Below are 24,422 nucleotides of genomic sequence, written 5' to 3'. Positions count from 1 at the left end.
GCTTTTCCCCCTTGTCTCATGTTCAAGCCATTTATCTCCAAAAGCAGTAGCTTCCCCCAGAACTTGAGCTCTCAAGTCAGGAGTCAGCGTCAGTCCTAAGACATACCCTCTAAATAGTCTCGACCGCACTGGGGCTGTTTGAAATTCTGCCTAGACTGAGGCAGCCCCTCCTGGAAGGGTGCCCTGATTCTCAGCCTTGAGACTTGAGTGTAGTTCAGTCGGGAGCCCCAGATACAGGGGCAAAATAAGAGGACAGGAGGGAGCTGAAGGTTTCACACCCAAGTCTGCACTGTTAGGACATAAGTCTGGCATGTCTCGAGAGAGTCAAAGAGCAACACATAGGGCACTGCTGCCTGTTACTCTTGTTTTCTACGGAACTGGTCTAGTTGTAAAACAGTATTGTAATTGAGAGACCTTTTAACAGGCCAGCGTTTCCCCATCTTCTAAAGGATACTGTTGCCATTCAGTATCACAGATCAGGCATGTCTCTTTAAACTCTGGGTATCAAACTTGTCCCAGTTTTTTAAAATACATTGTTAAAGGCGTGGTTCTGGAACCTTTAGCTCCCATCTGTGAGAGAGAAAAAAATGGCATCCACAGCTGTGGCTTCTTCCCATCAGAAGTGTCTCTTCCTGCTCTAGATGAGGGTGTAGACAGACTCTCCACCAAAATTTTCCTTCCCTGGTTGGACTTAAGTCCATCTCTTACCAACGCGGGCATCTTACTTATCCCTCCTGGTTGTACCACCGAGGAGGGGTGGAGGTGCCCCAGAGGTAGGCCTGATAGCATCCCAGACTGATTTCCAGTTTCTTACCACCAAGACATTTGTTTGACTCGCCAGAGTAGTTCCCGGAATGTTTCCCAAGCTAGTACTACCAGGGGAAGCCTCCGTCTTGTGTGTGCCCGGGCACATTCCTGAGTACAGTGCTGACCGCAGTAGAAGCGGTGAGTCATAAAGGGACAAACAGCAACCAAGATGTCCCTCCTGAGTGTCACCACGCCAGCATATGTGATAGCAAAAGGGTCAGCCAGGGAGAAAAAAGTGGTTTTTGTCCTCAAGCCACTAGGGCTAATCCTTCCAGTTCATGTCCACAGATTCCACAAAAGGAGTATCTAGGGAGTTGAGACAAAAGTCATCAGAGAGCCTTCACTGGTCTGCTAAGAGCTGACACTACCAAAAGAAGCCCATTGTAATTCTAATCTAACCACATTTTGCAATTCCCGATCTGTGTCCTCGAAAGCCTCATGGCCACCAGCAGGGCTTCTCTCCATGTAGATAGGAGACACAGCCATGACAGAGACTCACTTTCAGGTCGCTGGCTCCTGAGGCCGGCAGCCAAGAGAGTGCCCTCTAGACCGAGACGTTTCTGGAGCTGCAGCTCCACCTTGCTCCCAAACGTGTTCTTGGAACTTTTGGCTCCTAGCAAGGCTAGGCGCTTCCATACTTGGGGTCTAAGTAAAAGTACATAGTAACAGCATGGATCACAAGTCCCTTGAAAGTCTATGATCAGACAGATTGTTAGTAGCTCTGATTCCCTACACACTTAGGAAATGGTCAAAGAGACCAGGAAAAGGTGACTCTGAAGGGAAAGTTTTGTCCACATGCTTTGCCCATTTCTGGCTGCTCCCCTTGCAAGGACGTTGGGTGTCTCTTGGCATTGGCAGGTCAGTATAAATATAAACCCCTGATAAGATTCCCCTTTGGGGGGCTGCCTTCAGTCATTACGAGAAACCGTGAAACTGCAGAGCAGGGCTCAATGCTTGCTTCATGCAGGGCGTATCATCCATTCATACAAGCACACCGTAGAGTTAGTAAAGCAGAAAACCTGTTTACTGAGAAAGCAGAGACAGCTCTCAGTGTTCTTACTTTGGCCTGAAGATCCTGGACCAGCCCCCAAGGTGATGGCTTATGGTGAACAGTGTAGGATTCATGATCTATGAAGAAGAAGAATTAGCTTCGGGACCAGGGACCAGGCTTGATGACTCAAGAGCTTTTGTGTAGCAGAGTTTTATTAAGGTATGAAAAGGGACAGAGAAAGGTTCTGACACAGACCTCAGAAGGGGGATGAGAGTGCCCCCCTCGCTAGTGTTAGCAAGGGAGCTATATGTTTTTAATTGGTTATTACAGTAAATCAAAAGAATGTCCAAGGTTGTAAAGATCTTACTAGACCCACTCCCACAATTTACATTTTAAGATAACAGGATTAGTCAGAAGGTTTTTAGGAAGGAGAAACTGTCCTTAAGCAGGATACATTGTTGTTCTATAATCCTTAGTACAGAGTTTAAACTGAGTTGTTTGTTGTGTAATCATCAGTTCTGGGCTTAAAGAAAAAAAATGTTTTATGTGACTAAGACTAAGAAACGTAGAGGGAAAAAAAGATGTTTGTCCTTTCTTCCTCCTTGAGAATTCCAGACCCCTATTTCCACTTTGAGAGCCCTAGACCCCTTTTTCCTCCTCAGGGACCCCAGACTTCTTATCAACCTGCCTAGGAATTGACTCATTTGTTTCTACTTTTCATTTACTTATTAATAGTTGTCTCTGTCCGGAGAAGGCAATGGCACCCCACTCCAGTACTCTTGCCTGGAAAATCCCATGGATGGAGGAGCCTGGTGGGCTGCAGTCCATGGGGTCGCTTGCCGGAGCCAGCCGGCAAAGTCAATCAGGTCCCGAGAACGTGCACGGCGGGGCTAAGAAAGAAACTAAAGCAAGAGACTACAAAGATGGGGTCGAGAGGTTCAGACACGTCACCACGAAGGGACGCTGTCTGACACCGACTTTATTCAACATCTCATATTTATACAGAAAAGCGTGAGAAAGACAAGACAGTTGACATTTTTTCTTGGTTGGCCTATACATCTTACAAACAGTCACAAGAAATCTTGAGAGCATGGGAATGGCTCCCTGTTATTATTTCTTACACCAGATAACATTTCTCTGTGCGTGAGAAGTTTGCACAGAACTCCAGGTGCCTGCAGTAAATAAGCGCCTAATCTCTGGGGTGGCGGGACAGAGAGCTATGTTTGCAAGCAAACCCTCAAGGACTGAGGCAGCTCCCAGAGCTGTGTCCTTCAGACAAAGGACCCCGTTCTCACGGGCAGCTCCCCGAAGTCGCTGAGGGTCGGACAGGACTGAGCGACTTCACTTTCACTTTTCACTTTCATGCATTGGAGAAGGAAATGGCAACTCACTCCAGTGTTCTTGCCTGGAGAATCCCAGGGACGGGGGGAGCCTGGTGGGCTGCCGTCTATGGGGTCTATGGGGTCGCACAGAGTCGGACACGACTGAAGCGACTTAGCAGCAGCAGCAGCAGCAGCAGTTGTCTCTGTCTAGTTATGTTTATTTTTAGCCAGGCAAAAGCTTAGATAAAATACCAGTTTTTCCCCAATACTTTGATGTATATCTATTGATGTTTTAAAATATTCTTTGTTTCCCTTTTTGTCTTTTCTTTGTTTTGGAGCACTGGCTGGGGGACTAGTGAATTTCCTAAGAGTTGTCATTTGAAGCTGGCCTGTGCTAATAGTTAAACGAGAACTGAAGAGACTTTCAAAGAACTATGTCTGGTAAACTGTAAAGAGTATTTTCTCCAGAAAATTATTAATGAATTCTCTTGAGATGCTTAGTAAAAGACAAGAGTATTTAAACATTAGTATTTAAGAACTAGTTTCAGACTTCATGCCGGAGCTGTGAATTTAGGTGTCTCAGGGTAGAAGTGTGCCATGGCATTTTTAATCTCTTCGTCCTTATTAAAATGTGCAGGTTGTTGTTTTCCATGATGAATTATGTTGTGGCCTAAGTTTTACAAAGTGCATTGCTTATTCCTAAATGAATATGTCTGTCATCTGAGTTTCTCAGTTTCCACCTCGGATGTTGACGCCTCTAAACTGATTAGGAACCTGCTTATTAGGTACAGTTGTTTGGAAACTCGAGATTTCAAGGCCTGCTGACATTGGGCTTAGGAGCTGAGGACACCAGGCAGGCAGTCAACTATACGTTCTCTGTTTTGTCTACTTTACCTTCCTACTTATTTCTGCCTTCCTTTGGTCAAGGGTATATTGTGATAAGGTCTGAAATATTTCCATTGACCTCTTTTTCAGCTCCTGGCACTATGAGTGTTTTTCGCCAGATAATTTCATTGTTTCTAGTTTTTATGTGTAATAATTAACTTCACAGATTAAAAAAAAAAAAACAAAAACTGTAAAGAATGGCTGAAAGTGTTCTATTACAGTGCCTTGTGTAGTTGGCCAATAACTTTGGCTCATGAAACATACAAATTGTGCATGCTCAGTCACGTCCGACTCTCTGTGACCTCATGGACTTGGCCCTCCAGGTTCCTCTGTGCATGGACTTCTCCAGGCAAGAATACTGGAGTGGGTTGCCATTTCCTCCTCTTCCTTCCTGACCCAGGGATCAAACCCACATCTCCTGTGTTTCCTGCATTGCAGGCAGATTCTTTACCACTGAGCTAAAGTGTACTAATAAAAAAAAAAAATCAGAAATAGCCATTAACATGAACAAATATTCTTTATTTTATACAGTGTATAAAATTAGTTAAGATGTGTTAACTAATTATATTAACTAATTAAAATTAGTTAATATAAAAATATTTGTTTTGGTACCTAAAATATTCATTTCTTCCTTCCGTCCATCAGTGATTAATCTCTTTATGGCCTGAGATTATCAGGTGTTTGGGTTGAACGCTCTCCTATTGCCTCATTCCTCCTCTCAGATGCAGATAATTGGACCTTAGAACTTTGTGTTCTTACTACACCTTAAATGTATTCATGCACTTAGTATTTGCTAAGTATGTAATACAGACCTGACAGTTGTAGGTGCTAGAGACAGATGCTGAAAACCAGTGAGTCCACCGCTCTCAGGCTGCCTACGTTCTCTGAGGCCAGACCAGCTCGCTTCCTAGTGCTCAGTTCTGTGAGGACGCAGAGCAGACCAATGTGAGCGTCCGCTCAGCAGTGGGTGTTGAGGTGGGAGGGGGAAGGCCAGACTGCTGCAGAGGGTCCTTAAGGTGAGACCCGAGTGAAGCAGCCTTCACAGAGACGCCGCAGCAGGACAGCGGCCCTCGGGGAGACGTGCATCTGGTCTGCTGGACTGCAGGGTGGCGTCGGGTTGTGCTGTGGTACCAGCTGAGGTCAAGAGGAAGGTGGGGACCCAGTGTTTTTCCCTTTAGGTCATGTCTATGGGTTTAGATTTTCTTCTCAGTGCAGTGGGAAGTTAAGGTTTTAAAAAATAAAGTTGACTTGGGATTAGAGTGGTGTTGGTGAAGAAAAGTGATTAAAGTTGGCATGTATTTTGGAGGTAGACTGCGTGGCCTTGCTGATGGATTAGATATGGGGTTGAAGGAAAAAGAAAACTGAAGCAGTGATGCCTAGGACACTTTAGAGCAATAGGGATGCCTGGGGAATAATAAGTCCTGTGTGTGCACGTGGGCAAGTGAGTTCAGTTCAGTTGCTCGGTCGTGTCCAACTCCTTGCAGTACCAAGGACAGCAATATACCAGGCCTTCCTGTCCATCAACAAATCCTGGAGCTTGCTCAAACTCTTGTCCATCGAGTCAGTGATGCCATCCAACCATCTCATCCTCTGCCGTCCCCTACTCCTCCTGCCTTCAATCTTTCCCAGCATCAGGGTCTTTTCTAATGAGTCAGTTCTTTGCATCAGGTGGCCAAAGTATTGGAGTTTTTCAGCTTCAGCATCAGTCCTTCCAATGAATAGTCAGGACTGATTTCCTTTGGGATGGACTGGTTGGATCTCCTTGCTGTCCAAGCGATTCTCAAGAGTCTTCTCCAACACCACAGTTCAAAAGCATCAATTCTTTGGTGCCCAGCTTTCTTTATGGTCCAACTCTCACATCCATACACGACTACTGGAAAAACCATAGCCTTGCCTAGACAGACCTTCGTTGGCAAAGTAATGTCTCTGCTGAGGGGATGTTAGAAAAAGAGCTGCATTCTGGACAGGTTACCTTCCAAGTGCCTGTCATATATATTTAGGTGGTGCAGTCAAGTGGCGAGTTAAGCTCCAGGGAAACCTTCGTGGTGTCTGGAAGTCATCAGCCTGTGGATGGTATTTAGAGCTGTGGACAGACCCGTAGCTGGGGAGAGCGAGTGGTCAGAGAAGGCTTGACACCAGGGCCGGGCCAGGGATGGCAGAGCTGTATTATTATGTGGAGGCCACTCACGGGGCGGGGCTGCAGCCTGGTAGGGGGAAGGAAAATGGAAGAGGGGCGCTTCTCAGCAGATGTGCTTCAAGAGCAATGCTGAGAAGTGGAGGGAGAGTGGCAGGGGAGTGACCCCTCGCTTTTGGTGAAGAGTAATCTCTGCAGAGCAGTGGGTGGTCAGGTGGGAGTGAGCTAAGTGTGGGCAGGAAGGTGGGGGAGTAGTGACGGGATGCTGGCAGCTTTTCAGGAAGCTCCGTCCTCCAGGGGAGTAGGAGGTGGGTTGAGGGAGGGGTGTTTTTATTTGTGGTGACTGTGGTATTTGATGGAAACTACTGGAGTGCATACACTGTAGGATTCAGTAGAGTGGGAGAGATGTTTGTCAGGGGAGAGTATCGTTGCAGGCCCGGTGTTGTGTCCTTGCAGAAGCAGAGGGTTGCGGGCCTCTGCGTGAAAGGCTTGGCTGTAAATAGCATGGGCACTCAGCAGAAGGAAGCACTAGCATCTGAGTACAGGTGGAACGGGGTCTCCATTTGGGACTGAACTGAGTAGCTCTTGTTTTTGGTCCTCAGATTATTTTAGAGAACTTCAAGTCTGGGTTTCTTAAGCATCGGCTTCTGTGCCGAGTGCTTCGTTCCTGTAAGGGGCGGTCCTGTGTGTTGCAGCCATTTAGCAGAGCCTAACCTCCACCTTCAGATGCCAGTAGCATGCTGTCCCTTCCCCAGCCCCCTCCCCAGCCCCACTGTCTCCAAGACACTGCCAGATGTCCTCTTGGGGAGTCATCCATGAGTGAGAGCCACAGGTCTAAAGGGAGGTTATCTGGTAAAGTTAAGGGTACTTAAGTGTAGCTTTGGGTTGGACTGAGCATTTTAAAAGGTCTCCTGGAAGGATGGAAAAGGAGCTTTATGTATACAAATCAATACCTTTCCGTTTCATGGACTGTATCGCTTTTTCCTTTTTTCTCTAAAATGTTCTTGTATATTCTCTACTTAGTATTAGTTCTTGTTTTCTCTCACATTCCTTTGGGTCTTCTGAAGTTTTTTTTTTGTGGTCTCTACTTTGGGAGGCAGAAGTTTGTAAAATGTATCAAGGGCATAACTAAGCAATTTTCAAAATGTAGAAGTTTCATAAATGGAGCTCTTTTGACAGTGAATCGGATACCTTGGAGGCAAGATTGTATATAAAAGCCAAATATACAAATAATACTTGAGTGATGTTGTATATTTTACACATATTTTTGCTTTAAAATAGTAACAGTAATATTCTCTAACTGCTGCAAGATTTGGTTAAAGGAAAGAACCCTTGAGGGTAAAAGACACTAAATGTCAGTGAACCTTTGAGTTTAAATCGTTGTTTAGTGCTAGGTTGTGTCTGACTCTTACCACCCCATGGACTGTAGCCCACCAGGCCCCTCCATCCATGGGATTTCCAGGTAAGAATACTGGAGTGGTTGCCATTTCCTTCTTCAGGGGATCTTCCCAACCCAAGGATCCAGCCTGCATCTCCTGCATTAGCAGGCAGATTCTTTACCAGGGAAGCCCATTGATTTTAAATTACCTCCAGTCTTTCTACTTATGTCTTCTTCTGAGGTTATTGTCTTCTTCAGTTTTTAAGTTTAACTTGGTTGGAATCTTGCAGAGGAATAGCTGTAATTATCCTCTGTTTCAAAAAATCGTCAAGCTTCAAAAATCTTTAAAAATTTGTTTTGATATATAAATAATCACTTAAGAAACACAGCTTTTGGGAGCTGAAGTTTTGGTTGTGTTCATTCATTTGGATACCTGAAGAAAAAATTTCTCGTCATTGGTTAGAATTTACCACAGTGCTTTTTCCAGTCTTGTGCAGTGAGCACTGCTTAAGTTTATTTTTATTTTTCTGTAGTATATATTTGGTGTTTCTTTGATTACATTTTTTAGTCGAAGATTGTGAGTCTTATTGATTGCAACTTGTTCTGTTTAGCCCCATTCAGAAATAGTTCATGGATATCCATATATACCAGTTTATATACATTTTAGAGATTTTAATGTCCATATGGTATTCCACATTATAAAGGTACAATAATACATTTTATTGTTTCTCCCCAGGTGATTAGATTCTCTCATTTTTTGTGGTTTCTTATTGTGTTTTAGCATTTTAAACAACATTATCCTATTGTTTATTGATCTTTTTGTTGGGGTGCACAGACTTTCTAGTTGTGGCGCATGGCCTAACTTGCGTGGAGGCATGTCGGATCTTAGTTCCCTGATCAGGGATTGAACCCTTGTCCCCTGCATGGCAAAGCAGATTCTTAACCATTGGACCACCCTGAATATTGTTGGGTGAAGAAAGATCAATCACCATTGATTGGTGGAGGCTGTAATTTATGGGACTAAGGGTCAACAGGTCCACACGCTCTTATGTGCTTCCCATTCTGTGAAGTGGTGAGCTTTCCCATAGTGTGGGTGCTTCAGCAGAGGCACCTCTGCCTGCGGGGCAGGCGGAAGATTAGCCTCAGGTAGATCAACACCGTGGATGTGGGTCCCCCCAACACGAGCTGGAATACCCGCTGTCTGCGGGCCCGGGACACCGCAGGGGCTGGGCACCCCGTGCCCCTGGGCCCCTTGGTCCCCTGAGTGACTGAGGGGAGGACAGCCCACCTGCTGTGGGTAGGGGGGTGGGGTGGTGGGCAGTGTGGGGCCTGGGCTTGCAAGCTGCCAGGCATCCCTCCGGAGGTCTTGAGGTTGTTAAGTGGGCAGGACTACTTGTTTCAAAACATCCCTGTGCATCATATCTGTCCTGATTTGTGTGAATCTTTTTAGGACAGATTCCAGCAAAAATGATCTATATCATGGACTGTTTCTTACTAATTACTGTGTGTAGATGGCTTTTCCTCCACGTTTGCCATTCCTGGATATTTTTAATGTTTTAAATCTTGCCATTTAGGTAAATGGAAGGTCACTATGATATTAATAATAGATTTTCATGGCTTATTAATAAGGTTTAGTAATTGGCTAAATTCCTCCTTGTTGGTCTTTTACAAAAACTTTCTTAGCTCTTTGACTGTATGTTTTCAGATGACTTTCAGAACCACCACGTCAGAGCACTGTCCCTGCTGTTGGGGTTTTGATTGGCAGTGTATGGTTTCATGGGTTTGGTATTTACAGCCTTTTCATGTGGAAACACTGACTTTTCATTTGGATTTTTTTCATATTCTGTAGTTACTTGTTTCTTTATTCAGGTAACATAATTTTAAAGTTTAGCCTATTCTTAAGTTTTTCACAGTCTTCATTGCTATTGGAGAAATAGTATTTTTATTGTGCACTGTATGCCAAGGTTTGTGTCTGTAGTGCTAAATTTGAGTTTTCCACACTTTCGTTCTTTTAGCCATTTTTCAATTAGAAATTCATAGATCCTTGTTGTAGGTGTTTATAAGTGAAAAAGGGAAAAAAAAGAAAAACCTAAATTATTTTAGGATAATTGAATGTTACCACTCTGCCTTAAAAGACTTGTAAGTGGGATTCTTAAAGTATTGATGGAACAGAATTGACCTGAATACTAAAATGAACCTTGTTACTTAATAGCAAGTCACATAGACTCTCCAGGTTTAATTTTTTATATGCATAAAATTAGGATATTCAAAAAGACTTGCTATTTATCTCAGTTCTAATTAATTAATGTAGTTTTTAAAAAATTTGAGATTAATTTGAATTAATTTTCTAAAATTACTAATTAAAAAATAATTGGGTTGAATGCAAAGGAGTTTAGTTTACTCTTCTTTTAGGTATTTTTAAAAATGTATGTTATGCTGAATATCTTGTTTCTAAGTTACACTTCCCACCTGTCACTCTTGTATAGCAGTGTGCCTCTGCTTCCCCTTGCCCTCCGACAGAGGCTAGCATACTTAAAGTGACTCAGAAGCCCTCACACCTGCCCCTCCTCTCCCTCGCTCACCTGTTTTCCCTTCCCTTTCCAGAAGCTCTAGTGAGTCTGTATTTTGCTTCTTTGCAGGCTTTTCAGACTCTCCATGTATGTGCCTTCACCGTCTTCCCTCCTTCCCGTTGTGTTTTTCAGACCCTGTTTAGTTGCCCTGGGAAGCCACCTCTGACAGTCAGTCGACTTCCATCCCATGAACTTCCTCAGAACCACCTGCTCACGCTTGCTCACATTTACCTGCTAATGCAGTTGTCTTTTTACTCATCTGTCGCTGACTTCTTGAAGGCACAGACCATACCTGTCGGTGTCAATAATACATTTTAAAGTGATACTCGATCATATTAAGACTTAAGTATAACTGTTAAGCAATTAGATGTTTCATTAATGTTTCTGTTGTTTCCTTTTTGTCCTAGGACTGGGCCAACGCGAATGTCAGCAGACAGATCGAGGACACTGTACTGTATGGTTACTATAGTGAGTAAATTTCCATTTCATTTCCTGTCTGGGCTGGTCACTAAAGTGTAGAATAAAGCTACATATAAACTTTAAATTTTGAGATTGCACTTGAGATGAGTGTTTCAGCACCAGAAATAAGTAGTATAGAATTCACCTTGTCATCTTGAAGCTTCTGTAAGATACTTTGCTTCATTAAGATTCACCTGCTGCCCTTCTCTGTAGACGTTTAGTCATGTTAAGTCTCAGCTCTCTGCCTCTGATACCATTGTTTGCTCACCTTCCTTACCACTTTCCCACTTGAAGTGTGGATTTTGAGTATCTGTGTTCCAGAAATTTCTTCTACGTATTGCAGTAGTAGAATATACTGTCTGGGAGTTTGCAACATCACCTTTTCTATACTCTACAGAGCCTATTAATCTGGGAGTCATGGGGGCTTGGGGGCTTCCCTAGTAGCTCAGCTGGTTAAGAATCCACCTTCGATGAAGGGGACCCCAGTCCGATTTCTTGGTCAGGAAGATCCCCTGGAGAAGGGATTTCGGCTACCCACTCCAGTATTCTTGACTGGAGGATCCCCATGGACAGAGGAGCCTGGCGGGCTGCAGTCCATGGGGTCTCAAAGAGTCCCATGCGACTGAGTGACTAAGCACAGCACAGCATGGTGACCTGGGCCCTTCCTCCTTTGCTTCCTCTCTTCCTTCCGTAGTGTTGGATTAGGGAACCTATTTGTAATAACCACTTAAATGTTTCCCAAGTTTTTTCTTTGAAAACATATAAATGTGCTGAAAGCATATAAATGTGCTTTTTAAAAATGTTTAAGTGCTGAATTAGAAAAGGGATATCTTTTTTTTTCGGTCAGCAGTGAGTCAAGAGGTTGAAAAAAATTTTTATAGAATACTGAAAAAACATCTGTGGAAGTTTCTGTTGATAGGATGAGTTTTTCAAGGATGTCATTGGATCTTAATTTAGCTGCCTTGGCTCTAACTTTGTCCTTTACCTATCTAAAATCTGCAGGACCTATGAAATTCTATTTCTTTGGTATAGATTTTAGAAATATTTTTGTGGTGTTTTAATAAAGAATTCATTATTTCTTATGAATACATTAAATGTGTATCATAAAATTCATATTTGACCTAGTAAGTGAACACTTTTGAAATGCTGGTATATTAAGCAGACTATTGCTTTTCCTTACAAATTTACTGCGTGCATGTTCAGTCATTCAGTTGTGTCTGACTCTTTGCAACCCCATGGACTGCAGCATGCCAGGTTTCCCTGTCCTTCACCATCTCCCAGAGTTATTCAAACTCATGTCCATTGAGTTGGTGATGCCATCTAACCATGTCATCCTCTGTCGTCCCCTTCTCCTCCTGCCTTCAATCTTTCCCAGCATCAGGGTCTTTTTCAGTGAGTCAGTTCTTCTCATCAGGTCCCCAAAGTATTATTGGAGTTTCAGCTCCAGCATCAGTCCTTCTAGTGAATATTCAGGGTTGATTTCCTTTAGGATGGACTGGTTTGATCTCCTCTAAGTCCAAGGGACTCTCAAGAGTCTTCTATAGCACCGCAATTCTAAAGCATCGATTTTTCGGCTTTCAGTCTTCTTTATGGTCCAACTCTCATGTCCGTACATGACTACTGGAAAAACTTTGACTATATGGACCTTTGTCAGCAAAGTAATATCTCTGTTTTTTAATACATAGTCTAGATTTGTCATGGCTTTTCTTTCAAGGAGCAAGCATCTTTTAATTTCATGGCTGCAGTCACCATCTGCAGTGATTTTGGAGCCCAAGAAAATAAAGTCAGCCACTGTTTCCATTGTTTCCCCATCTGTTTGCCAGGAAGTAATGGGACTGGATGACATGATCCTAGTTTTCTGAATATTGAGTTTTAAGCCAGCTTTTTTCACTCTCCTCTTTCACCTTCATCAAGAGGCTTTTTAGTTCCTCTTTGCTTTCTGTCATAAGGGTGCTGCTGCTGGTAAGTCGCTTCAGTCGTGTCCAACTCTGTGCGACCTCATAGACGGCAGCCCACCGGACTCCTCTATCCCTGGGATTCTCTAGGCAAGAATACTGGAGTGGGTTGCCAGTCATCTGAATATCAGAGGTTGTTGAGATTTCTCCTGGCAATCTTGATTCTAGTTTGACAGGATATAAATCCCCTCATCAAAACAGTTCTGTGGGTGGGGCCTGTCTCTTTGTAACACTGAAGTGCATTTGTGCTGCAAAATGTGACAAGATCAGCCTGATTTTATCTAAGTGTAGTCCAGGTTTATGAACCCTATCTTATCATTGAACCTAGAGGCTACTGTGTTGATCCATCATAGTCAAGGGTACAAAGACTTCTACACTGGAGTGTTAATTCGGCAATCTTTCCAGTTTGTTTTATAGAGAGAATTAAGTCTGCAGAAAATGATTTGTGATAATTTTTCTTAATCCTCCTAAGGATAATGTGTCTCTAGTGCTGTTTTAAATGCATGGGGAAAAATTAATCTTTATAAACAAGATGACTTAGGGATTTAGGGTTTGATTCTCTGTATAATTTGGATTGTAGTGAGAGACTACTTTGGGATAGGAGAGTCATTGATCTAGGAAAGAATTTTGCATGAGAAGCCAAATTATGAAAGAAAAAAGATTTCCTGATGACTGTGGAATCGAAGCAAGAGGATTTAATTTAATAATATTAATGGTTGTTGTCATTATGTTACTTAATTCATTTTAGCTATGATTGGTAGGTCTTTGACTCGGATGATGACCTATAACTAAGAATCATAGCTTCTGAGATGGTAACTGTCCTCAAGCCCAGCTGTTTCCTATAAATGCTCGATAGTACCTAACTGCCCATTACTTCTCTCCTCCTGCACCCTGAGTGCCACACAGACTCCAGAGAATCCAAAGCTCTATTTTATCCGTTCCCTGCTGTGAGATTCTGTATTTCATCTAATCTCTCCTAACATACCAACACATTCTCATTGCCTGACCTTGCCAGGTATTGTGCAAGGCTTTCACATTCAACGTTTTTGTTGATCTTCAGGAATGTCATTTTGTGGAGGTATTTTCTACATTTTACTGGTGAAGAAATTGATACCTCAGGATGTTACAGATCACCTTGTTAGTGAATGATTAGTCCAGAATGGGCATTATTATAGTATTATTATAATGTTTCCTAAGCTGGAGCTGCTTACTGTTAAGTGAGCTGTCTTTTAATAAATTCTTCTGGGGATGTTTGTTACCTATGGGAATGCTTAGCATGGAACCTCTGGGGCAGCTTCAAACATCACCTAGAGGCCTTTTAAATAATACGGAATACTAGATTACATCCAGAGAGACTCTGATTTACGTTGGCATTCTGTTAACATCACCACTCTTCTTATCAGAGAAGCACTTATGTATGGGAAGGATGGAAGACTGGAGGTGCTGGATTCAAGTTTCCCCAAAATTTCTGATTCTCTCTTGAGATCTCAAGTTTTATCACTAGTAACAAATACTGTCACTTACTTTCTTTGAAGTACAGGTTCACTTTGTTCATTTCTGAGAGAGTCGCCTAGTACTCCAATCTGGATTACTATTGCTTTTCTGTCCTTTGTTCTTTCAAGCGAAAATTATACTATTTGTGAGCTATTTGTGTAGCTCACAGCTGAAATAGCACTAGTGGTTCTCACAAGAATGCTGAAAGTGTACTTGCTTAAACAGAACTTGGAACAGATGAGCACTCATGGGTGGACATCTCAGAAGTATTTCTGCTTAAGGGTACTTTCCTGATTACAAGTGCCCCACGCTGGTGAGTGCTAGTGGGTGAAGAATGTAGTAACTGCTAGGGGAAAGGGAAATAGCATCTTACACTGTCATGAAGATGATTTCATGTGCAGATACCCTGCTGATCTGTGCTGATCTTGAGGTCCTGAAACCACATTTTTAAAGAAACTTCTGTTGTATTAATAGAACTTTGGGTGTTTTTTTTCTGGAAACTTTGTGGAAGTGAATCCTGCTGCAGATACTTCAGCTGCTGATTGGTTATTACCAGGCTGTGTTAACTGAAGCTGCCTACAAAGACATAGCTTCCTGGAGCTCACAGAAGGCTGAGAGGGTAGAATAGCTTGTGTGCATGTGTGTGTGTGCACGCACGCGTGTGTGTGCATGCATGCATGCTTAGTCACTTGAGTCATGTCCGACGCTTTGCAACCCTGTAGACTGTAGCCCGCCAGGCTCCCCTGTCCATGGAATTCTCCAGGCAAGGATACTGGAGTGGGTTTCCATGCCCTCCTCCAGGGGATCTTCCTGACCCAGGGAAGATCCTGCGTTTCTTATGTCTCCTGATTGTCAGGCAGGTTATTTATCACTAGTGCCACCCGGGAAGCTGGTGAATTGCCTACTTCTGCCCCTTTAACCTGTACTCGTGGTGACCCTGTACTCAGAAGAAGACTGTCTCGTCAGAGGATGTTGTGCCCACCCCAGAAACATTGACTCATTTTTCTTTTCCTTTTGAGTATTTTTGTTTATTCATCTTTGCCTTCAAATTTCTTTGATATTTTCTTTTAAAGCTTCTCTTGCCTGAGTCTTTGGCTCTCGGTTCTGTTTTAGTTTCACATTTGAGCCTCTTATTAACTCCTCTGTATATGTTTAGCCTTTTATCTGAGTTCTGTTTGGCATCAGATTAATTTTTATCTTTAAATTCTTTCTTTTTATTTATTATAATTTATTGTAAATGTTTTTCTCTCTTCTCTGACTGTTGTTGAAATTTTTAGTTTTAATTCTTTGACCATCTACTTCCCTTTAGCTTCTTTTAAGCGAATTTTCCTTTTACTTAATCATTTGTCTTTATGTGTGTTTTGATTTTGCTGTGAGTGCAGGGTGGTTTAGACACAGGGAAAGCCCAAACCAAGAGCCGGGGTGTTCAGGGCTGTTGTGCTGGCTTGTCTGTGGTTGTCCTGTCACTTCTGGTGACGCTGTCTCCTCTTGACGCTGATTTTTGGGCTCTCTCTTTTGTGTACATAAAAACTGAATCATATCCTGTGTGTCGTTTCTTATTTGGCCTCTTTAGTGCTCAGCATTACATTTGAAAATCATCCATATTGTTGCAGGTAACAGTGCCTTGTTGATTCCCACTGCTGTATAATGCTTCACTGTAACCGTGTATCGAGTTTTATCCACGCTCCTACTGGTGATCAGCTGGCTTGTTTAGCATTTGGCCATTCCCAGTGCTGCTGGGAGGCTCTTGTGTATATATGTGTGGGGCGTGGGTGTATGTATACTGCATTGTTTTCCATTTTATGGATGTTCTTTTTCAAACAACCCCACATAGATTATATAATAAATTTTCACTTTTTGCTGTTAAGGAATTCTGTAGTGGAAATAGAGTTTGCCAAGTGTATGTGTATTTAGGTGAGTTAAATTATAGAACTGGGACGAATAAGATTGACCAAGAAGGTTTCAAACTGAAACTGTGCACCTCAGATTTGACCTTGAACCCACACATCCAGGCTCGAACCCAACCAAGACCCAGCCTGGGGCTTGTACCCATGATCTTCTAGTTGAGATCATGATATTCCTGGTCTCAGGGCTTAACGAAACTCAAGGTCTTGGTGTCTCGTCATGGAAAGAACTCAGTGAGAGCCACAGTGACAGGTAAGAAGTGGATTTATTTCGAGAGAAACACACTCCACAGACAGTGTGTGTGCCCTCTCAGCCGGTGAGGGCAGCCCCAGGGCATGGGATGGTGTTTTATAGGGGTGGGTAACTTCCTAGGATAATGAGTAGTGGGACGGGTAGTCTAACTATTTGGGGAAGGGCCAGAGATTTCCAGGACTGAGGCACCACCCAATTTTTTAGTGCTATGGTCAGCCTTAGAACCGTCACGGTGCCTGTGGGTGTGTCGCTTAGTCTGCTGATGGCTTACAGTGAGCATACACTGAGACTCAAGGTGTAGTGGAAGTGGACTCATCTGTCATCTTGACCTGTTTAGTTCTAATCATTTTATGTTGTATTCTCAGGCCATGCCATTCTTTTAAAGGTTGTACCCTACCCCCTTCCATCCTGTTTCAAAACTGTTCTTGTGGCAGGCATTCTGGAGCACCTAAGAGAGTTTCCCACGTGGCACTAGTGGTAAAGACCCTGCCTGCCAGTGCAGCAGACGTAAGAGACATGGGTTCGATCCCTGGGTCAGGAAGATCCCCTGCAGGAGGGCATGGCAACCCACTCCAGTATTCTTGCCTGGAGAGTCCCATGGTCAGAGGAGCCTGGCAGGCTACAGTCCACAGGATTGCAAAGAGTTGGATATGACTCAAGTGACTTAGCACACCACACAAGAGAGTTTTTAGGACATTTCACCTCTCTCCCGGTTGGTTAGTTGCTGAACACTTGTAGCTGGAGTTTATACAGTTACTCTGAACATGCTATCTAATCTGTGAATCATGCCATGGTACCTTGAGGTCCCTTCACTTCTTTCTGACTTCTCTGCATGTGTGATGGGGCTGGAGCGGTGCCTTTGCACCATGCTAGGAGTATGAGACGTGTGAGTGCTGAGCAGGTGTCACTGCCCTGCAGACCTCTCTTGAACTTCATATCTGTGTCCAGTGGTCCACTTCACAGTTTCTACCAAAAAGTTCACATCTCAAAATTAACATTTCTAGAGCACCTGATCCTCAAGCTGTTAATATATGATAAATTTCCTGGTGGTCAGTGAATAGCAACTGAGTTCAATCAATTCAGTTGCTCAGTCATGTCTGACTCTGAGACCCCATGGACTGTAGCACGCCAGGCCTCCCTGTCCATCACCAACTCCCAGAGTTTACTCAGACTCATGTCCATTGAGTTGGTGATGCCATCCAGCCATCTCATCTTCTGTTGTCCCCTTTTCTTCCTGCCTTCAATCTTTTCCAGCCTCAGGGTCTTTTCAAATGAGTCAGCTCTTTGCATCAGGTGGCCAGAGTATTGGCGTTTCAGCTTCAGCATCAGTCCTTCCAGTGAACACCCAGGACTGATCTACTTTAGGATGGACTGGTTTATGCTTGCAGACTGCTAAGGACAGTGGTTAGTGTATAATATTTTAGACTAGGTCTGTTGCCTTCCTTCTAACCACTTCTTCCCTCCTCAGCTTGAACTGAATGAGAATAAAAATACTGCATATCAAAATTTACGAGGTGCAAGTAAGAGAAAACTTGATAAATTCTACTTTATCAAAATTAAAAATGTGACTTTTCAAAAGACCGTTTAAAAAAATGAAGTCACAGACACAATATTTGCAAACTGTATGTCGTATAAGGCTTGTATACAGAATATAATAACAATTTTTACCAATCACTAATTAGACAAACAGTTAAAAATGAGCAAAGTATTTGAGCATACTTTCATTAATAACGATTTCTAAATTGCTTGTAAGCACATAAAAGGATGTTCAACATTGTTAATGATTATGGAAATGCAGATTAAATCTCCAGTGAGATACTGCTGCACACCCACTAGAATGATTATCTCAACTCAGGCTCTGTAACAAAATACTGCAGACTGGGTGACTTAAACATGTATTTCTCACTGTTGTAGAGGCTAGGAAGCGTAAGATCATGGTGCCAACAGATTTGGTTCCTCTCTTGACTTGCAGAGGGCTACCTTCTTGCTGTGTCCTCACGTGGGGACCAGGGGAACAAGAGTAAGACAGACCGGCCCTCTCTTCCTTTTACCCTAAACACTCAGATCATGCCATGGAGTCCTACTCAGGACTTGATCTAATTCTGATTGCTTGCCAAAGGTCCCACCTCCAGATACCATCACATTGGAGGTTAGGGCTTCAACCTGTGCATTTTGGGGCAGACCTACATTCAGTTCATAATGGCTGTAATAAAAACCAGATACTATCCAAGTATTGACAGATCCAGAGAAACTAGAAAGTTCAAACACTGCTGTTGGAAATGTCAGATGGTGTGTTGGGTTGAAAAGCAGTTTTCAACTTTCCTAAAAAGTTGAGCTGGAATCAAGATTGCAGGGAGAAATATCAATAACCTCAGATATGCAGATGGCACCACCCTTACGGCAGAAAATGAAGAGGAACTAAGGAGCCTCTTGATGAAAGTGAAAGAGGAGAGTGAAAAAGCTGGCTTAAAACTCAACATTCAGAGAAGTAAGATCATGGCATCAGGTCCCATCACTTCAAGGCAAATAGATGGGGAAACAGTCACAGACTTTATTTTCTTGGGTTCCAAAATCATTGCAGATGGTGACTGCAGCCATGAAATTAAAAGACGCTCCTTGGAAGAAAAGCTATGACCAACCTAGACAGCATATTAAAAGGCAGACATTACTTTGCTGACAACGGTCCATATAGTGAAAACTGTGATTTTTCTAGTGGTCACGTTTGGATGTGAGAGCTGGATCATAAGAAAGCTGAGTGCTAAAGAATTGATGCTTTTGAACTGCAGTGTTGGAGAAGACTCTTGAGAGTTCCTTGGACTGCAGGGAGATCAAACAAGTCCATCCTAAAGGAAACCAATCCTGAATATTCATTGGAAGGACTGATGTTGAAGCTGAAACTCCAATACTTTGGCCACCAGATGAGAAGAGCTGACTCATTGAAAAAGACCCTGATGCTGGGAAAGATTGAAGGCAGGAGAAGCAGATGACAGAGGATGAGATGGTTGGATGGCATCCCCAACTCGATGGACATGAGTTTGAGCAAGCTCCGGGAGTTGGTGATGGACAGGGAGGCCTGGCGTCCTGCAGGCTTTGTGACCATGAGGTCACAAATAGTCAGACAGAACTGAATTGAACTGAACTGAAAATGTTAAATTTTTTAGTTTATAAACTATGTGATCCAGCAGTTACACTTCAAGGACTGTGCTCAAGAGAAATGGATATAATGTCCACACGAAGATATATATGCAAATTCCACAGCAGTTTTTTTCATAGTAGCACAGAACTGGAAAGAATCCACATGTCCAGCAACCAGTGAGTGTTTAAGTGAAATGTGTTCTGTTTGTGCAGTCTAAGTCAGGGGTCAGCAAACTGGCATTCCTGTTTTCTGTGGCCACTTTCTGAGATAATATCTGGCTCTTCACAGAAAAAAACTCTCTTAGCCCCATGCTTAGTAAAAGAAGCCAGATGCAAAAGACTACATCTTGTTTAATTACTTCGGTATGAAATGTCCAGAAAAGGCAAGTCTCTGGAGACAGAAAGCAGATCAGTCCTTGCCTCAAACTAGGAGTTGGAGTGGGGTTAATTGCGAATGGCACAAAGCAGTTTGTTTGAGATAATGGAAATGCTCTAAAAATGGATCACGGTGCTAGTTACTCAAGTGTATACATTTACTAAAAATCATTGGATTGTGAACTTAAAATTTGTGCATTTTGTGATATGTCAGTTTTATTTCAAAGTTGTTGGGGAAATATTTAATAAGCAGATATAAGTGAAGAGTATAGGACAGTGCTGGGTATATGACAGGCTGTCAGTCCAGGATAGCTGCTATTATTATGACCTAAAACTTGAGGGGACTTGCATTTTTATGATTTCTATTTTCTAAAGTTAGAATCTTATGTGAAAAATGAGGCTGAAAAGTTATGAATTACCAAGGTTTATAAACTGGAATGTGGTTCTTTGTGTATCACACAACATGGCTTCCAAGAATTGTCAGTTAGTAACGCTAATCTGCATTATGTCCATTTATGTACCGTTTATGTGTATTTTATGTGCTGGTATTTCAGCTAATGTTTCTAAGTAGCTTTGGCGTCAACAGTCTAGTTATCATTAGTTTCTACACGATTGTGCATTACATTGTAAATTGCTTAGCCTTTTCCCTGACTCTGTAATTTAACGTTTTAACAGTTTCTTGTTATAAAAATAGCATTGCAGCATAAACCTTGGAATTAATTTGAAAGAGAGAGGAAAGAACCAACCAAAATAGTCCTTAAGAGAAACGATTGTTCTTCAGGCTACGTTAGATGATGTATTCTAAGTCAGAATCTATAAACGATTTTATTTGGAAAGTTCTATACTGTCAGATCATGCATCGGAATGTTTTAATCACTTTGCTGTGTTACCAGCAATGGTGCAAATGATTTCTTGTCGTGTAACAAATTGCCCCCAAACTTCTCAGTTTAACACTGCAGACAGACGTTATCTCACGTCCCTGTGGGTCAGGGGTCCAGATGCAGCCGTCAGCAGGGACAGTGGTATCCCGGGGTGTGGGCAGAGGCGGCCTCAGGCCTGGGCTGTCTGTGTTCAGCAAAGTCAGCTTTTGCCGCATGCACTTCCCATAGGGCAGCTCATAACATGGGAGCAAGAAGCCAGAGATTTTTAGTCACTCGTCCCCCTCTTTGGTCATACTCTGTTATCAGCAGTGAGTCTAGTCCAGCCCACACCCAGAAGCAGGGCATGAGTATCAGAGATGTTAGCCACTTTAGAGGCTGCCCACCACAGCTGTTTTGCAAATATTGACAGCTGTGGTATTTACTCAACATGTAATACTTTTATACTTGCAGAGTATTTACTAAGCAGATAAGGTATGAGGTTTGAAGCCAGCGTTTTGCAGTCCCCTATGTGCCTTTACCCAATGCCATCTCCTCCCCAACCCCTTAGAAATAAACACTGTTTAAATTCAGTTCAGTTCAGTTCAGTCGCTCAGTCATGTCCAACTCTTTGCGACCCCATGAATCGCAGCACTCCAGGCCTTCCTGTCCATCACCAACTCCCAGAGTTCACTCAGACTCACGTCCATCGACTCAGTGATGCCATCCAGCCATCTCATCCTCTGTCGTTCCCTTCTCCTCCTGCCCCCAATCCCTCCCAGCATCAGAGTCTTTTCCAATGAGTCAACTCTTTGCATGAGGTGGCCAAAGTACTGGAATTTCAGCTTTAGCATCATTCTTTCCAAAGAAATCCCAGGGCTGGTCTCCTTCAGGATGGAATGGTTGGATCTCCTTTTAGTCCAAGGGACTCTCAAGAGTCTTCTCCAACGCCACAGTTCAAAAGCTTCAATTCTTCAGTGCTCAGCCTTCTTCACAGTCCAACTCTCACATCCATACATGACCACAGGAAAAACTGTAGCCTTGACTAGATGGACCTTTGTTGGCAAAGGAATGTCTCTGCTTTTGAATATGCTATCTAGGTTGGTCATAACTATCCTTCCAAGGAGTATGCATCTTTTAATTTCATGGCTGCAGTCACCATCTGCAGTGATTTTGGAGCCCCAAAAAATAAAGTCTGACACTGTTTCCACTGTTTCCCCATCTAGTTCCCATGAAGTGATGGGACCGGATGCCAGGATCTTAGTTTTCTGAATGTTGAGCTTTAAGCCAACTTTTTCACTCTCCTCTTTCACTGTCATCAAGAGGCTTTTTAGTTCTTCTTCACTTTCTGCCATAAGGGTAGTGTCATCTGCATATCTGAGGTTATTGATATTTCTCCTGGCAATCTTGATTCCAGCTTGTGTTTCTTCCAGCCCAGCGTTTCTCATGATGTACTCTGCATATAAGTTAAATAAGCAGGGTGACAATATACAGCCTTGACGTACTCCTTTTCCTATTTGGAACCAGTCTTTTGTTCCATGTCCAGTTCTAACTGTTGCTTCCTGACCTGCATACAGATTTCTCAAGAGGCAGGTCAGGTGGTCTGGTATTCCCATCTCTTTCAGAATTTTCTACAGTTTATTGTGATCTGTCTATGTTAATTCCTTACTTGCCTTACAGTATTACCATGCTATATCCTTAGTTATACATTTTTTGAACTGTATATGGAATTATTTGCTTGTTTTCATTCAAGTCATGTGTCCCTAGGATTCACACATGTTACTGCATAAGGTGCACTTTATTATCATTGTGTGTGACTGTGTGCTACATGGTGATCATTCTGGACATTTGGACAAACAGTGAACGTGTTTGTACATGTTTCCTGTTGTGTGTGTGTAAAAATACATACATACAGTGGAATCAGTGCTTCATAAGTCATGTGCAGCTTCAACACCCTAAATAGTGCGCCATCATTTTTCTAAATGTACCAGTTTAAGTCCTTTTAGGAGGCTGTACTCTTTTTAGTTGTTCTGGACCCAGAACTTTGATATCTCCATGTATTTGTAGTTTTTCCAGTTTGGCAAATGTGAGGTGATCATTCACTAATCTGCATTTCTCGTATTTGGAAATGAAGTTGCATATCTTTTAACGTTTATTGGCTTTTTTAGCTTTCTGATTCAACTGCCTTTTGGCAGTTGGGATGTGTTTTTGTTACTGATTTAAGATTTTTGTTAATGTACTCTGAGTAGTTTAATTCAATGATTCTAAATATTTTCTTTTCCCCACTAGAAGTAAGCCATGTGAGAGGAGGGAAGAAGTGAGCTCTGGTCCATGACCCCAGAATGATGCCTGGAACATACTCCGTAGATGTTTGTTGAATTGAATGCATTTGTTAGGGGGAGATAATCATGTGAAGTTTGTTTCATATTTCCATTCTTCTAAGTGATGTGTCACATGAATATAGATTGTTCTTAAACCATCTTTGCATTCCTTGGATAATCTAGATTGGTCATGGTGGTGGCTTTTTGGGTTTGTTTTTAATTTTTTTGCTAGATTTCATTTGCTGCCATCTTGTTTAGGATTCTTTTAAAGCTTGATTTAGAGGTGAAAGTGGCCTGTGATTTTCCTTTATCGTTTTCTCATCAGGTTTAAACATGAAGCCTCTGCTAGTTTCCTAAAATGAATCGAGAGGTGCCCCTCCGTGTTTAGAGAGTGCCGTGAACCCCCTAGCACTACCATGTGGTTCTTTCCTGCCGTGATCTGTTTACGTGTTACTGGTCACCAGGGAATGGATGTGAGCATGGCGGTTTGTACTAGTATTCCTTGTGACCCTTTCACAAAACTGTTACTCTTCAAACCCTGCAGCTGAACGCAGCTGTTTTTAGAATTCTTTATAGCCATATGGGAATACTTCCAGCAAGGATGAAAACAGTGGTTTCATCGAATTGTTGTTAATTGATGTTGTTAATCACTAAGCCGGTAAGTTGTGTCCAACTCTTTCTAGACCTCATGGACCGTAGCCTGCCAAACTCTTTCTGCCCATGGGATTTCCCAGGCAAGAATACTCCAGCGGCTTGCCATTTTTCTCCAGAGGATCTTCCTGACCTTTGGATTGAAGCTGCTGCTTCTGCGTTGGCACACAGGTTGTTTATCACTGAGCTACCATAGAAGCCCTTTCATCAAATTAGGAGGCGTGATTTATATCTGACAATAACAGGCAAGTTTGGCCTTGGAGTACAAAATGAAGCAGGGCTAAGGCCAACAGTTTGCCGTGAGAATGCAGTGGCACACACCCTCATAGCAAACACCCTCTTCCAATAACACAAGGCATGACTCTACACGTGGACATCACTAGATGGTCAACACCAAAATCAGATTGATTATATTCTCTGCAGCTGAAGACGGAGAAGCTCTATATAGGCAGCAAAAACAAGACCAGGAGCTGACTGTGGCTCAGATCATGAACTCCTTATTGCCAAATTCAGACTGAAATTGGGGAAAACCACTAGGCCATTCAGGTATGACCTAAATCAAATCTCTAACGGTTATACATTGGAAATGACAGATGCAAGGGATTAGAACTGATAGACAGAGTGCCTGAAGGACCATGGACAGAGGTTCGTGACATTGTGCAGGAGGCAGGGATCAAGACCATCCCCAAGAAAAAGAGATGCAAAAAAGGCAAAATGGTTGTCTGAGGAGGCCTTACAAATAGCTGAGAAAAGAGAAGTGAAAGGCAAAGGAGAAAAGGAAAGATGTATCCATCTGAATGCAGAGTTCCAAAGAATAATAAGGAGAGATCAGAAAGCCTTCCTCAGTAGACAGTGCAAAGAAATACACGAAAACAGTAGAATGGGCAAGGCTAGAGATCTCCTCAAGAAAATTAGAGATACCAAGGGAACA

At 42.7% G+C, this 24,422-nt stretch overlaps 1 protein-coding gene across 1 annotated transcript in view; it reads left to right on the top strand.

The window, feature by feature from the left end:
• LMBRD1 (LMBR1 domain containing 1) overlaps nt 1-24,422 on the top strand; it is a 132,657-nt gene that overhangs the window by 15,773 nt on the left and 92,462 nt on the right. The window contains exon 3 of the mRNA XM_019967016.2: nt 10,495-10,555. Within this exon, the coding sequence (XP_019822575.2) occupies nt 10,495-10,555 (61 nt within the window). The remainder of the gene's footprint in view (nt 1-10,494; nt 10,556-24,422) is intronic.

This window comes from Bos indicus, chromosome 9 (genome assembly GCF_029378745.1).
Source record: "Bos indicus isolate NIAB-ARS_2022 breed Sahiwal x Tharparkar chromosome 9, NIAB-ARS_B.indTharparkar_mat_pri_1.0, whole genome shotgun sequence".
NCBI classification, from domain to species: Eukaryota; Metazoa; Chordata; class Mammalia; order Artiodactyla; family Bovidae; genus Bos; species Bos indicus.
Note: the sequence above shows the minus strand (reverse complement) of the source record. Positions and strands in the feature narration are given on the sequence as shown.